General features: G+C 46.9%; 1 protein-coding gene across 1 annotated transcript; it reads left to right on the top strand.

The window, feature by feature from the left end:
- The first annotated feature begins 1,165 nt into the window (after positions 1 to 1,165).
- Positions 1,166 to 13,137, top strand: PRSS54 (serine protease 54). The gene is given in 6 exon segments (XM_024747407.1): positions 1,166 to 1,234; positions 1,236 to 1,284; positions 3,649 to 3,820; positions 8,216 to 8,474; positions 9,072 to 9,203; positions 12,592 to 13,137. Coding segments are annotated over 6 exon segments (1,227 nt in total).
- The last annotated feature ends 196 nt before the right edge of the window (positions 13,138 to 13,333 follow it).

The following is a 13,333-nucleotide window of genomic DNA, read 5'->3' as shown; positions in this document are numbered from 1 at the left end:
GGCAGACTTTTCATCCTGGCTCCTCCTGCATCCCCATGTCCAGACGTTTGCTTGGTGACACCATGGTAACTATGATGCCACAATGGAACATTCTTCCCAACGTGGTAGCAGGAATCCCTCTGTTGAGCTCTGGTGTAAGGTCAGGGTGAGTTCATTTCTCCTTTAGCAGGAGCAGTTCACGGAAGAACTCTGAGAACCACTCTGACGACAAGAAACACTTGGTGTCACGAGCAGAACATGGTGACTGAGGACGGCATGCACGGGTTCCTTGGGCTCTTGTGCATTGTCTGAGGTGAGGGTAGGCCTGGTGGTGGGGCTGATGGAGGAGCACGCCTGGGCTTTGAATTCCAGCTCCACCACTTGGCAGCTGTGTGACCTTGGGTGGGATTCTCAATGTCTCTGAGTATCAGTTTCTGAATCTGTAAAATAGGAATGATGATAGTGTCCACCTCACAGGGTGATTGTGTGAATGAACTGAGTGACATGCTGGGGCAGTTACTATGTAAAAGGATAAGCTGTCACCAATTAGAAGAAATTCCAGTAGAGTTTAGTAGGAGGGGCAAAATCAGGGTAGGCTTTCACGGAACACCTGCTTTTTGCTTTCAGCAGCATTTTACAGCTACAGAGTTAAGGCTAGGGTTGAATTCCACGCGTCAAAAGATGACCCTGGGCTTCCCTGGTGGCGCAGCGGTTGAGAGTCCACTTGCCGATGCAGGGGACACGGGTTCATGCTCCGGTCTGGGAGGATCCCACCTGCTGCGGAGTGGCTGGGCCCGTGAGCCATGGCCGCTGAGCCTGTGCGTCCGGAGCCTGTGCTCTGCAACGGGAGAGGCCACGGCAGTGAGAGGCCCGCGTACCGCAAAAAAAAAAAAAAAAAAAGAAATATGACCCTTTTCTGAGACCCAGCTCTGTGGGAAAGCCGGAGGCCCTGGATTGCGGATTGTGGAGAAAACTGACCGGCATGGCCACCTTCTCTTGCTGAGCCGTCTTACGCGTCGCCGGCTGAAGAGCGGGGCTGGGCAGCTGGTTCCTGCCTCTTTACGGCACGGACCCAAAAAATAGGGATGTTTCCCATGTCTTGTAAGTTTTGTCAGTGGAAAGGAATAGAGGCAGGGACTCTGACGCTGGGGGAAAATCACCACCTTGGGGAGGAGAGGAAAAGCCCATGCGTTTGGCTGTTCTGTGTTCACAGCTGCCCGTGGTGTCTGCTGCGGCTCTCTCTGGGGATGGAAGTGACGAGAGGGACGCTCTTGGTGCTGCTCTACGTTTCCCATGCTTCGGCCAGTAAGTGTGCTTCTCTGTTCCTTCCCCACTTTAGCTGATCGTGTGACATGGCAGGGGGAATCATCCCGGAAGAGAAAACGGTCCTTAATGTCCAGAGAGGGACTCAGGGGGTAGGTGATTCATGGCATTTTGCTCTGGGCAGCTTGCGTTGGTGGTGGGAACCAGGGACAGAGTGGGATGTGTGGCGTGGATATAGGAAACTGTGGCTTCAGCAGCCTGATGTCGGGCCTAGTCCTTGGTGAGAGTACAGTTAGGGAGACAAGCCTTAGGCTATGGAGAGGCCCCCTGTGCAGAGGGGATTGGCGTGAGGCCTGCCTCCCCACTCACAGCCCTGCCCTGCTCTTCCGGAGGCATATTCCCTGCGCTCCGTCAGGTGGCAGACATCCGTTCTGGGCCGGGGTGGGGGCCCAAGGTGCATCTTATGCACTTGGCAACCGGTCCTTCCCTGTGTTTCTACTTCAGTATTGTTCCGATGAAGCCCTTTATCCTCAAACCTTATTGTTACCTCTAAACTGACCCCCGATTGCAGGGCCCCGCCCGGGAATAGGGAGGTGGCTGAGAGGCTGCCTGGCCTCGGTTGGCAGAAGTGGCAGCTACAGTCCCCTCCCCGACCCCCAGGTTGTCCAGGACTAAAATTCCGGCCAGGAAAGGGGAGATGGAGTGGGGCACCTGACTAAAGCAGGCTCTGCCCCACCTTCTGCCACCCCAGCTGGCTCTCTCCTGTCTTCCTGGAGTTAGATGGGGGAGAGGAGAGGCTTCCCGTGCACGCACACGCACGCATACACACGCCAGGAGGACCGTCCCACCTTCCAGGCCTCCTCCGTCTCCTTGCAGCCCAAGGAGACAAAACACAGACAGGGCCTCTCTCCTCTCTTAAAAAGCCTTAGGCAAGGGACCCGGGGCAAACATTTCATCTCTGAGGCAGATTTCCTCATTATATCCTGGCTGTTCAAGAGTTTTATAAGGACAAGTGAATCAGCCAGCTAGAGCTTTGAAAAAGCAAAAGTTATCACAAACCTGTAGGTTCTTCGTGCATTAGGAAAAGTTGGTTAGTGCCTCGTTCACTACAGATTGCCAATGTCCTGTGGAAAAAAAAACGGAATTCTTGTCTCTGGTGATCCTGAAGCACTTGGTGGCCTTACAGACATCATGTTGCTAACAACCAGCTCTTGTCACTGTTTCTGCAAAGACTCCAAGTGTCAACTCATAGAGATGTTTGATCACATGATGCCCTAGAATGGAGAGGTCTGCTGTGGTCTTTTAAAGACTATACTGAATGTTCAGTCAACTTCAGCGTCATGGTTTGGAAACTCTCTGTCATTGATGTGCACCTCAGAGGTCACCTCCTGGGGGAAGCCCTCCCAGACTTCATGTTCTGGGCAGAATTCATGCCCCTTCCTCTGTATACTCCGGGCACTGTCCCTTGTGTCACAAGTCTCTCTGAATGCTGCCACTCTCCAATGTGTCTGTCTCCCTTGTGCACTGTGACCTTCCCTGGGGCGGGGACAGGATCCCGAAATCCTTCCCTGCCGGCCCAGCCCCTAACTCAGCAGGGCTGCATGTGCGGTTGGATGAATGGCTGAAAAAGAAGCCACCAATGACCTGACTTTTTCAGCTGGTGCTACCCACCATGTGACACACAGAACCCAGGGCCACCGATTTAGAGGAAAAGCACTGGGTACTCATGCAGTGGCTACCAGAGCAGTGGTTTACATGGGGAAAAGATGGAATTGTCCCCTGGGCTTAGCATTATCAGTCATGGGGACACAACACTCCTCTTGCGAGAGGCGTGTGTTACCCCACCTCTCATAAAAGGAAACTGAGGCCCAGACAGAGGAGTGGCTCTCCCCAAGTCTCAACACATAGGGGCCAACTGCACTTGGGACACTGTGTCCAGGGACTTCCTGAAACACTAGTGGTTCTCAACCCCAAGTACACATTCGAATATACCCTGGGGAGCTTTTGGAAAACATTAATGCCCGGGCCTCATCTCCAGGGGTCCGGGAGGGGCCGGGCAGCAGGCGGATGAAATGTTCAGTCAGCTTGAGAATCCCTATACTCCACTCTGCATAGGCGAGGATGAGATGGGCACCCCTGGTCCACTAAGGAGGCCAGGCATGGGGACTCATCGGGACAGGGCACATGGACTAGGGAGGGAGACCCACCAAGGGCCTTTTATGGGGAAGAAGACCCACTAGGAAAATAAAAATGGGTGGTAGAGTTAGTGGTGACCAGGACAGAGAGCCAGAAAAAGTGGGGAACCAGCGGAAGTGCGAGCGGGTCCTGGGGTCTGGTGCGGGGGCGGCAGCCCCAGGCCTCCAGCTCTTTGCCCCAGCAGTGAGGCCCCCGCACAACCCCCTGCAGCTTGCGGCATCCAGAAAAGCAACACTGTGGAAACTTCCGAGGAGGGTTTGGTCGAAGACGAGGAGTTCCCATGGGTGGTGTCGCTGCAGGATGTCCAGTACACCCACCTGGCTTTCGGCAGCATCCTCAGTGAGTTCTGGATCCTCAGCATCGCATCCGCCTTTCAAAACAGGCCAGTACCCCTCCTTTGGAGTCTACACAGCCCACCGAGGTGGAGTGGGGGGGCTCTGTTTCCTGCTCAGCTTGGGGAGGCCTGGAAGGTGGATGCCCAGTGACAGGGCAACAGGGCTTTTTACCAGCGCAGTGCTCACTGTGAGTTTGGGGCTCCTGAAGTCACCAGTTGCCAAGGTTGGCGCAGTCTGTGTCTCCTCTGCTGTGAGGACTGCCAGCTGCACAACTGCAAAGTGAAACGATTGTGTCTCCATCTTCTACAGGAAGGATATTTGTTCCCATTTTATTACAATCACAAAGGCACTGACTCTTTTATTTTTAGACACTTAAAAAAAAATTTTTTTTAAACAGCTCTATTGGAGAGGCACTGACTCTTGATACTAGAGGTTCCTATTGCTTATCTTGTTAACTGAATTGATAGGAGCCCTTACCTTAACACACTTACCTCAGGCCTTAACAATGTGACTGCCACAAACACAGGCACGTAGAGAAAAGACTTGAAGGAAATACGCAAACACTGGACGAGTGCCCATCTCTGGATGCTCAGAATGCATGTAATTTGTTTTCTTCTTTGAACTTCTCTGTAGTCTCCAAATTTTTTTACAGTAAATGGGCATTCTCTTAAACCAGAAAAAGAAAAAAAGCCTATACATGCTATTAAAGGAATAACTTTTTTTGATAAAACGTCTCACTTTCTGACCCAATGATTTCACTTCTGGGTGCCAACACTAAGGAAGTCATTTCAGCCACCGGAAAAGTTCTATGCACAAGTTGTTCATAGGATGATTAATTACATACAAAACACTGGAAGTGTGATGTCTGATTATCATGGATAAGTAAATTATGATATAGTTACTATTTTATAGTTTATAATACATTATCTATGATACATAGTATATAACTTCTATATATAATTACATATAGATCCATCTATTCAATATATTATATAGATATATATGTGATATATACTATATATAGTATATATTATACAGTATATAATATATATAGTATACATACTATATTATATTATAATTTATAATATATAGTATATTATATAATTTATAGTATATATACTATATATTATATACTATTTATACATTATATATTATATATACACATATAGAGTGTGGGGAGAGAGAATATAATTACTATAACTGGCCAAATACATTATAGTGTAAACCCTTGATGAGATATTATACAATTGCTGAATTTTTTAACATATGATTTGTATTATTAAATTAAAAATACATGTATTTAAATGAAAATACATGTAATACTGTGATGTTCATGAGGAATCAAAGGGTGTATAATGAAAATCAGCTCCTCCCCTTCCCTGCCCTTCAGTCATCATTTCCCTCCCTTGAGCCACTTCTGTCACCAGTTTCTTGGGTGTTCTTCCTGAAACACTCCATGCACTCATGGATATCTACATACCTATAGGTCTATCTATATTGACTCATATCTATTGACAGAGAGAAAATTTTCTTTCTCCCCTGTATTAATCTGCTGGGGCTGCCACAATGAAATACTACAGACAGGGTGGCTTAGACAATAGAAATTTATTTCTTACCGTTCCAGAGGCCTGGAAGTCCAAGATCAAGGTGTCAGCAGGGTTGGTTTCTCCCAAGGACACTCCTTGGCGTGTGGACGGCCACCTTCTCCTTGTGTTCTCCTGTGGCCTTTCCTCTGTGTGCACACATTCTTGCTGTCTCTTCTTCTTATAAGGACACCAGTCCTGTTGGATTAGGGCCCCACCCTATGGGCTCATTTAACCTTAATTACATCCTTAAAGGCCCTATCTCCCAACACATTCACACTGGGGGTTAGGGCTTCACCTATGAATATGGGGGGACACAATTCAGTCCATAACACCCACCAACACAATTAGTAACACACCATATACATTATTCCACTCTTAGCTTTTTTCACTCTGTCATGAATGTTGGGTGATCCTTTCTTATCAATACATAGAAAGTTACCTCATTATATGCACCAGTTAGCTGCCCAGTATCCCATATGGATGTACCATAACTACACAGTCCTCTAATAATGGAAATTTGGGTTGTTTCCAATCTTTCACTAGTAGCAAAAAATGCTGCAGTAGATATACTTGCACACACATTATTTCACATACATGGAAGTATACTGTTGCACGAATAACCTAAGAGTGGAAAAACTGGACTAAATCTTGATAGCTGTTGCCAACCAGCCTTCCAGAGAGGTTCTGTTTTCTATGTAGTGTTTTCATTACTGCTATTTTCTCTTTGGTCTGCTGTTTTGTTTTTGATTTCCTCTCTGACTCTGGGTTTTATTAAAGACCATTTAAAAATATCCAGGTAATAGGGTGTTTTGTTTTGTATTTTAACATGATTTAAGTTTGAGTTAGACTGCATGGTGATCTATTAAGGAATTTGTTGATGTTATCTTTGGGGTCTACTATGTGGTCCGTACGAACATTTTCCACAGGTAAATTAAAGAGCTCATTTTCTGTCCTTGGAGTACAATTTAATATATAAAATTAGGGCAGGGAGTCTACTTGACCTATCCTAGGCTGACTGAGGTGAATTACAAATTTCTGGCTTTTCCTCCTCCCATTTCCTGGAATTTAATTCATGAACATTGTATCACTTGCTGCAGGTATTTATAAATGAACTCTTCACTGTAGACTGAATTCCTTATCATCATGAAAGGCCTTTCTTTGTCTTGTTGCATGCTCTTCTGCTCTGGTGTTCAGAATGAAGCTCCTGCTTTTTGTTTTTATTTTGGACTCTTCTGTTTTTATTGCTTGCTGTTTTTCTCTTCATTATATGGCTTTGTTTTGTACGTCTCTTCTGACAAATTTGGAAAGTTTGAAGTTGTGTTCTCGTGGTCATCTTAGAATTATAATTTCATGGAAGACACACAAATCTTCTGTTTCTCTCTGGATAGTCCTCTCTAGATTCTACTGTGGCTGATGCCAGAATTCCTGTCTTTTCACTTCTTCCCTCATTCTTCATGACCACACAATTTTAATAGCTTATTTATGTACTTTAATGTTTACCTTGATTCATACATATATATATTTGTACACCCATTATTTCATATATTAGCTATAAATAAATAATAGTTTAGACTTCCATAAAAGATGGGAAAATTGGTGTATATACCTACCTCTGCCGGTTTACATCACTACTCCTATCTATCACTTTAAAAGTTTCTCTTTTAATTTTAGACCCATATTATAACGAATTCCACACTTACTGACCATCACTTTGCTGGATTTTTTCCATTCAACACTAGAATTGGTTAAAATTTGTCTTCAAGTAGTTTTTTTTTTTTTTCTTGGCCACGTTGCACAGCATGTGGGATCTTAGTTCCCTGACCAGGAATTGAACGTGTGCCCCCTGCAGTGGAAGTGCAGAGTCCTAACTACTGGACTGCCAGGGAAGTCCCTCCAAGTAGTTTCTTAAAGGGCTCCCAAGAACCATATTTCCTCGAGTTTTACATATTCAGAAATGTGCTGCCCTGCTTCCGTTTGAAGACTTAACAGGCTTCTCACCCCCACCGCACCTCAGCTTCTCGTATTAATCTTGCTGTGGAGGAGTCTGAAGCCATTCTGATTTCTTCCTCTGTAGGTGGGAGATCACACATCCCAGTATTCCCCGGGAGAGGCCTGGTTTACACCTGTTATCCTATTGTTAGCATCCCCTTTCACTCCCACAAGTCCCCCAGCTTAGACAATAAATCAGAGGACAAACTTAAGATGACTTAATCTGTTTTGTGTGGATGCCCAAGGATTCCTTCTTTGTCACTGAAGTCCAGCAACTTTACTAGCCATGCTGGATCTCTCCCATTTGCCCCTCCAGACCCATTCTCTACTCTTTTCCATTCTGCTGGGTGCCAGGAGGCTGACCTGTGTGGGTTACACCAATGGGTGCTCTTGCCTTCTGGGCTCCAGTTGGGTTTGGCCAAAGGGAGCACTGGGAAGAGGTCAGAGGGAGGAAGGAAGTGACGTCAGGTATTCCCCTGATAGGTACTGCAGACTGGATGCCTCCTCCAGCCAAGGGACCCACTCCCCATAGCTCTGTCTGACCACTCCCTCCCACCAACACCCTGTTGTTACCTCAGCAGAAAGCTGCATATGCCACCCGGAACCCAGCATACTGCACTAGTCTCTGTGATTTCCCTACGTCCTGCGAGACCTTTGTAAAGAGTCCCTTTATTAAACTTTCCTCAGTTTACCTTATTTGAGTGTGTCATCTGTTTCCGGCCGGGAGCTGACAAGGGTATGTCTCAGTGTTGAGCATTCTGTATTGAGTTTTCCCTAGGATATGCAGTACGCTTCCACACTGTAGACACAAGTCTTATTTCTGGAAAACTTTCTTGGCTTCTCAAGATTACCTTGCTCTCTCTCCAGGAAGGACGCTGTTGCTATAGTTGGTATAGCTAAGATGGATGCAAAACTGATCGCTCACAAAGAATATCCAGTGAACACCATCATCATCCATGAGGACTTTGATAATAAAACAATGAAAAATAACATAGCCCTCCTAAAGACAGACACGGCGATGCAGTTCAACAACCTGGTCCGGCCCATCTGCTTCCTCGGCAGAAAGTTGCATATGCTACCAGCCTTGCAGAACTGCTGGGTGGCAGGATGGAATCCCACATCTGCAGTTAATGCCTTTCTTCTCCTAGAGAAGGCTGTGTGTGTGCTAGCAGTGGGGGTGACTGGGATGAACCATTCTGGGGCTTAGCTCAATAACTCAGGTGGCCTGAGGTTCTAGAGTTGGGCTGGAACCCTCACTTAATCCGTCAAGATTCCCAGCGCTTGCCCTCTTGAGGCCATTCTTATGTCTGGTCCTTTTTCTTCTATTCCTACACCAAAATTGGAAGTACTTGGGCAGCAAGCAGCCTGAAATAAGTGCAAGGTTACCAAAGGGCCAGGGGACATTATTCCCTGAACCAGAGCTGACAGTCCTCTTGTATGAGCCATCCTTGTTTTCTTTTATTTTTGGGAAACAAACAAGGAAATGCATTCATTCTCTGTAGATGTGGAGGAAGGGTGAACATTTTCTCTGCCTATTTTCAAATTCAAGTTCAAAGCAAAGGTAGTTTTCAGTAAAAACTGAGACACAGGTTCGGATTTCTGTGAGGAAAAGGGGGTTTATCAGAACATTTCCTACTCACTCCCATCTGGATATGTGAGTTGTAGTTGCGTTGACTCGGGGGATGTCTTCTTGTGAATAATTCTCGGGCCCTCTGTTGTCCAGACAGGAAATCACATGACGATGAGTATCCTGAGGAAAATCTCCGTGAAGGACATCGACTTGTGTCCCTTAAACAAAACCGAGAAAACAGGATGTGGCAATCACATAGAGATGGAAACTGATGCCGTCTGCTTGGTAAGAACGTGGTGGAACAGAAGCTACAGGCTGAGAGTAAGCAGTGGTCACTTCATGGGGAGCCTCAGGACTCCCCCTCGCTGGACTGTGAGTTCCGTGAGGGCAGGGACCGTCACCTGGGATTCATGGGCGTCTCCAGGGTGAACAGCACTTGGCAGGTAGCAAGTGCTCAATAACAATCTGCCGAATGGACTAACCAGTCACCGTTTTCAGTGTGACATGACAAAGCATGGCTAAGCCACATGTTTTTTCATTAGCTAAAAGTTTGAAAGAGTGAGTCCAAACCACACGTGCAGATATACGCTGAGCACGCCTACAACGCGGGCTCGCTGTATTCGGCTTCTTTGGAACCCAGCCTGATGCTATTGTTCATCAATTACTGGGTTTCTTTTTCCCTGTAAGAAGCCCTGCCCTCTAGCTGAATGTGGGCTGTCCAGGTGTGGCTGTCCTACTGCCTCAGGAAATTGTGCAGAATTCACAAACACCTGTCCAGGCCCCCTCATATCTGTATCTGGAAAAAGTGTGGCTTACCAGGGCCACACAGTTAATAGATCTTAAAGGCGAGAACTCAGGTCTGCCAGATTTCCAGGCAGAGTTTCCCTCCTCTACTCTAAAATTGTTGAAGACACTGATCAACCACTTTTCTTGAAGTAACCTTCAGGATTCCCTGATGGGGAAATTTTTTTTTCCAGAGGATCTAGGGAAAGTTTTTTTAGAGAAAAAGGAAAAAATACATATGTGTGGACAGTTCTTTCTCAAAGTCATTTTATTGCAAAAGCATGAGGGACTGCCTTTCATCAGGAAATAAGTTTGCCCTTCTAAAGTTGGCTCAACATTTATCAAGTGCCTACATTGTCCTGGGCCCTCTTCCAGGCGGAGGACTGTAGAAGCTTCTTAAATTAGAGAATGTGTTAAAATACAGTAGAAGACGTAGCTACTTAACAAAATCCTGCCATCAGCCACTCCATCAACCTAGTACCACACTTCATCAAATCCAGGATGCTGTCAGGTACAGAATGCACCATTATTTTATGTAACACTGAGAAAGTAAAAACGCTGCCACTGAAACTCTGGAATCTACTGATTAAAAGACACATCCCATTTCAAAGATGCTAACTTTTAAGAGCATCTTAAATTCACTGGAATATGGTAAGCTGCTTACCCTCTAAATGATCACCTCTTTAAACCATCCACAAAGGTCAGATTGGTTTTTAACTGTAGCACACCTGTAGACAGTCCTTTGTTTTTTAAGAGAATTGTGCTTGCAAAAAAAAAAAAAGTTGCCTTGTCTACCTAGGATCCTTCCTAGGAAATGTGTTCTAGTGTCCAGAGGTCCTCAAAGCCACACTTCTCACATGTAGAATAAGTTACCCAGGTTCAGTGTCTGCCCTAACGGGTCCTCAGAAACCCAGCAAAAGTAGAATAGCTCTGAACTCACCCCTCCTTTGTTCCCACAACTGTTAGGGCTCTTGCTGGATGTCAAGGTTGAGGATCACGCAATGAAAGGGGGTTGCTCCCCTGGGAGATGAGGTGGGGCTGGAGCGCCTGGTGCTTTTTGTCTCCATTGCTTGAGCTTCAGAAGTCTCGGCCTTACACGTCACGGGGAATAGAAACAGCAGCTTATTCTACACCCGAGTGGAACAGCAACTTGCAAAACCACACAATAGCCAGGGATGTTGACCGCACAGTCATTTGTCAAAACTATTTGTCCTGAATGGCATTCTTTTTCTTCCTCAAGCTGTAAAAGCACAGTTAAAGCAAATTGGGAGTGGGACTGGTGAACGGTGGGGAGACCACTCCATCCTTGGCCAGAGAGCCTCTGGGCCCCAGGAAGACACAATGAGGTGCAGATGAGAGCCAGTTCACCAGTCCTAGGAGGACCAGCCAGAGCTTAGGGATGAAATCTCCACCCTCTGCTGTTTGGCAGCATGGGATGCAAACAGTAGAATGTGAAAAACTGAAAAAAATCAAAGAGTTCCACAATCAAGCACCCCCTTCCATCTAATGAGAAGCACAGAGCAAAGTCTGGAATGTCATCCTCGTGTGTGTGCAGCTGTGGGACAACCAGGGCATTATGGCAGCCTTGCAGAGCATGCCTCCCATGGCCCTGCTTGCAGAAGTGTTTTTTGCTTCTCCCATTTGCCTGCATTTCTGTTCTGGTGTGGCCTCCTCAGAAAAAGGAGGGTTTAGTGAAAGAGGCTGCATGTGTGTAGGAACCCAAGAAAGCTCAAACACCCAGGGCTGGGAATGGGCAGGGGCTGAGGTGACCACTGTTTTGCCTCTTGAATTCTCACTGTTGAGTCTGTTCAGATTGTTTCCCATTGTCAGCTGCAAGCCCCCTCCCTCCATGCCTCAGTCCACACAGTGAGAGCAAACTGTGATCACCCAACCTGTCTTGCCTGGCAGGTCACATAGGTCAAAGGTGGCTGGCCAGCCTTTGATGATAAACTCCCTCTTGGATCAAGATGGACCACAGGCTGGTGCTGGGGGACAGGTATTCCTTTAAGAGGAGGCCTGGGGGCAGGGGGTAGGGTGGAGGACAGGTAAGGTAAATTATACCTAGTAGCTGTCCTGTTGCTTTTCCCACATTTCTCAGTTTTTCACATTAAAAATGATGGCCTTTTCTGCACAGCAGGGTAATAGCAGCTAATTGTTAACTGAGTGCATCCCGTATGTCAGGCACTGTGCCAGCTGCTCTGCCGGTGTTACAGGCACTAACCGTGTCCGCACTTTAGCTCAGAGAATTAGCTAACCTGTTAGGGTCACATGTCCAGCCAAGTGTGCTGGGCTTCTACCCACTCACCTGAAGGGAGATAAGGTCTGTGTGGCAGAACTCCCGGGGCCCAGAGGACTGCTCCTGAGAGGTGCACTGGCAGGCAGCTGCCAGGTTGGAAAAGCTGTGAACCCAGCCCGGCAACGTGTGCTTCCTGCAAGTCTGACTGACCCTAGCAGGACTGTGGGTAGGTGCAAGCAGCTTAAACGAAGGATGGAAACAAAATAGGGAAGAGAAGGAAAAACGGGAGCATTCCAGGCCAGAAAGGAACAAAATAACATTTGAGGAGTGAGAAACCAAAAGAGAGGGAGGATTTATTCAAAGTACTGGAAAGGGGCAAGAAAATGAAATGGGATCCAGGAAGCTTACAGGCAAACTGCGGGAGCCTACAGATAATTTGTATAACGAAAGGAGAAGTCATCTTGGAATTTGTGGTGGAGGTGGCCTAGATTGGAGATATTATCCTATAACTTGCCCCGTTTCCAGTGAGAACCAGTGAGAACCAGTGAGAACCAGTGTAAAACTTTCCTAGAACAGATAGTAAATTGCACAGGGACATATTAAAAAAGAAAACAAGCTTTTCTAAGACCTGAAGCTTTCTGTCCTTTGTCACAGGGGGACCCAGGAAACCCAATGATGTGTGAGCTGAAGGAATTGAATCTGTGGGTGCTGAGAGGAATCCTGTCTCAAGGTGGTGAGAAATGCCCTGGCCTGTTCCTGTACATCAAGGTGGAAGACTACAGCAACTGGATCACATCCAAGACCAAGAAGACCAGCCCTCCCCTGTCTTCCTTCCACCACTGGAAAAACCTGATTCCTTTCCCCAGCCATTCATCATGTGATGCTATGACACAGAAAAAACATGCTGGGCTGAGCCAGGTTGGACGGTCCCAACCACACTTCCACGGACATAAAAGGGCCACCATGCATTCATGGTCACAAATGGCAAATGGCACTCCAGTGAGTCTAGACTTTAGGGAAAAGGATCTGAGGGAGTCAGACAAGTCTGAGGTGGCCATCCAACCCACGTACTATGATGACTACGGTGGGGAGGTCGGGGAGGGCAGGTCTCTATCGGGCCAGAACAGGTTACATCAGCCCCAAGAAATTATCTTATTTTTCTTTGTGCTTGTTTTCTTTGGTAATGGTATCTTAGTCTAGGAGCTAACCTTCCAAATGGAAGAGTAAGCTCAGAATGCTGAGTGCCAGGCATCACCACGCTGCTTTGGTGTCTCTTTTTGAGAGTTGCACAGCTGGGCTGCCACGGACAGGCCCACAGTATAGACTGCGGGGGGGGGGTCTCCCCCCTCTGTCCCACTCCCACATGCAGGAAGGTCATTTTCATGTGTGCTTGTGA

Source organism: Neophocaena asiaeorientalis, unplaced genomic scaffold (assembly GCF_003031525.2).
Source record: "Neophocaena asiaeorientalis asiaeorientalis breed wild unplaced genomic scaffold, Neophocaena_asiaeorientalis_V1.1 scaffold438, whole genome shotgun sequence".
NCBI classification, from domain to species: Eukaryota; Metazoa; Chordata; class Mammalia; order Artiodactyla; family Phocoenidae; genus Neophocaena; species Neophocaena asiaeorientalis.
The sequence above is the reverse complement of the archived record's forward strand: the minus strand, read 5'-3'. Positions and strand labels throughout refer to the sequence as shown.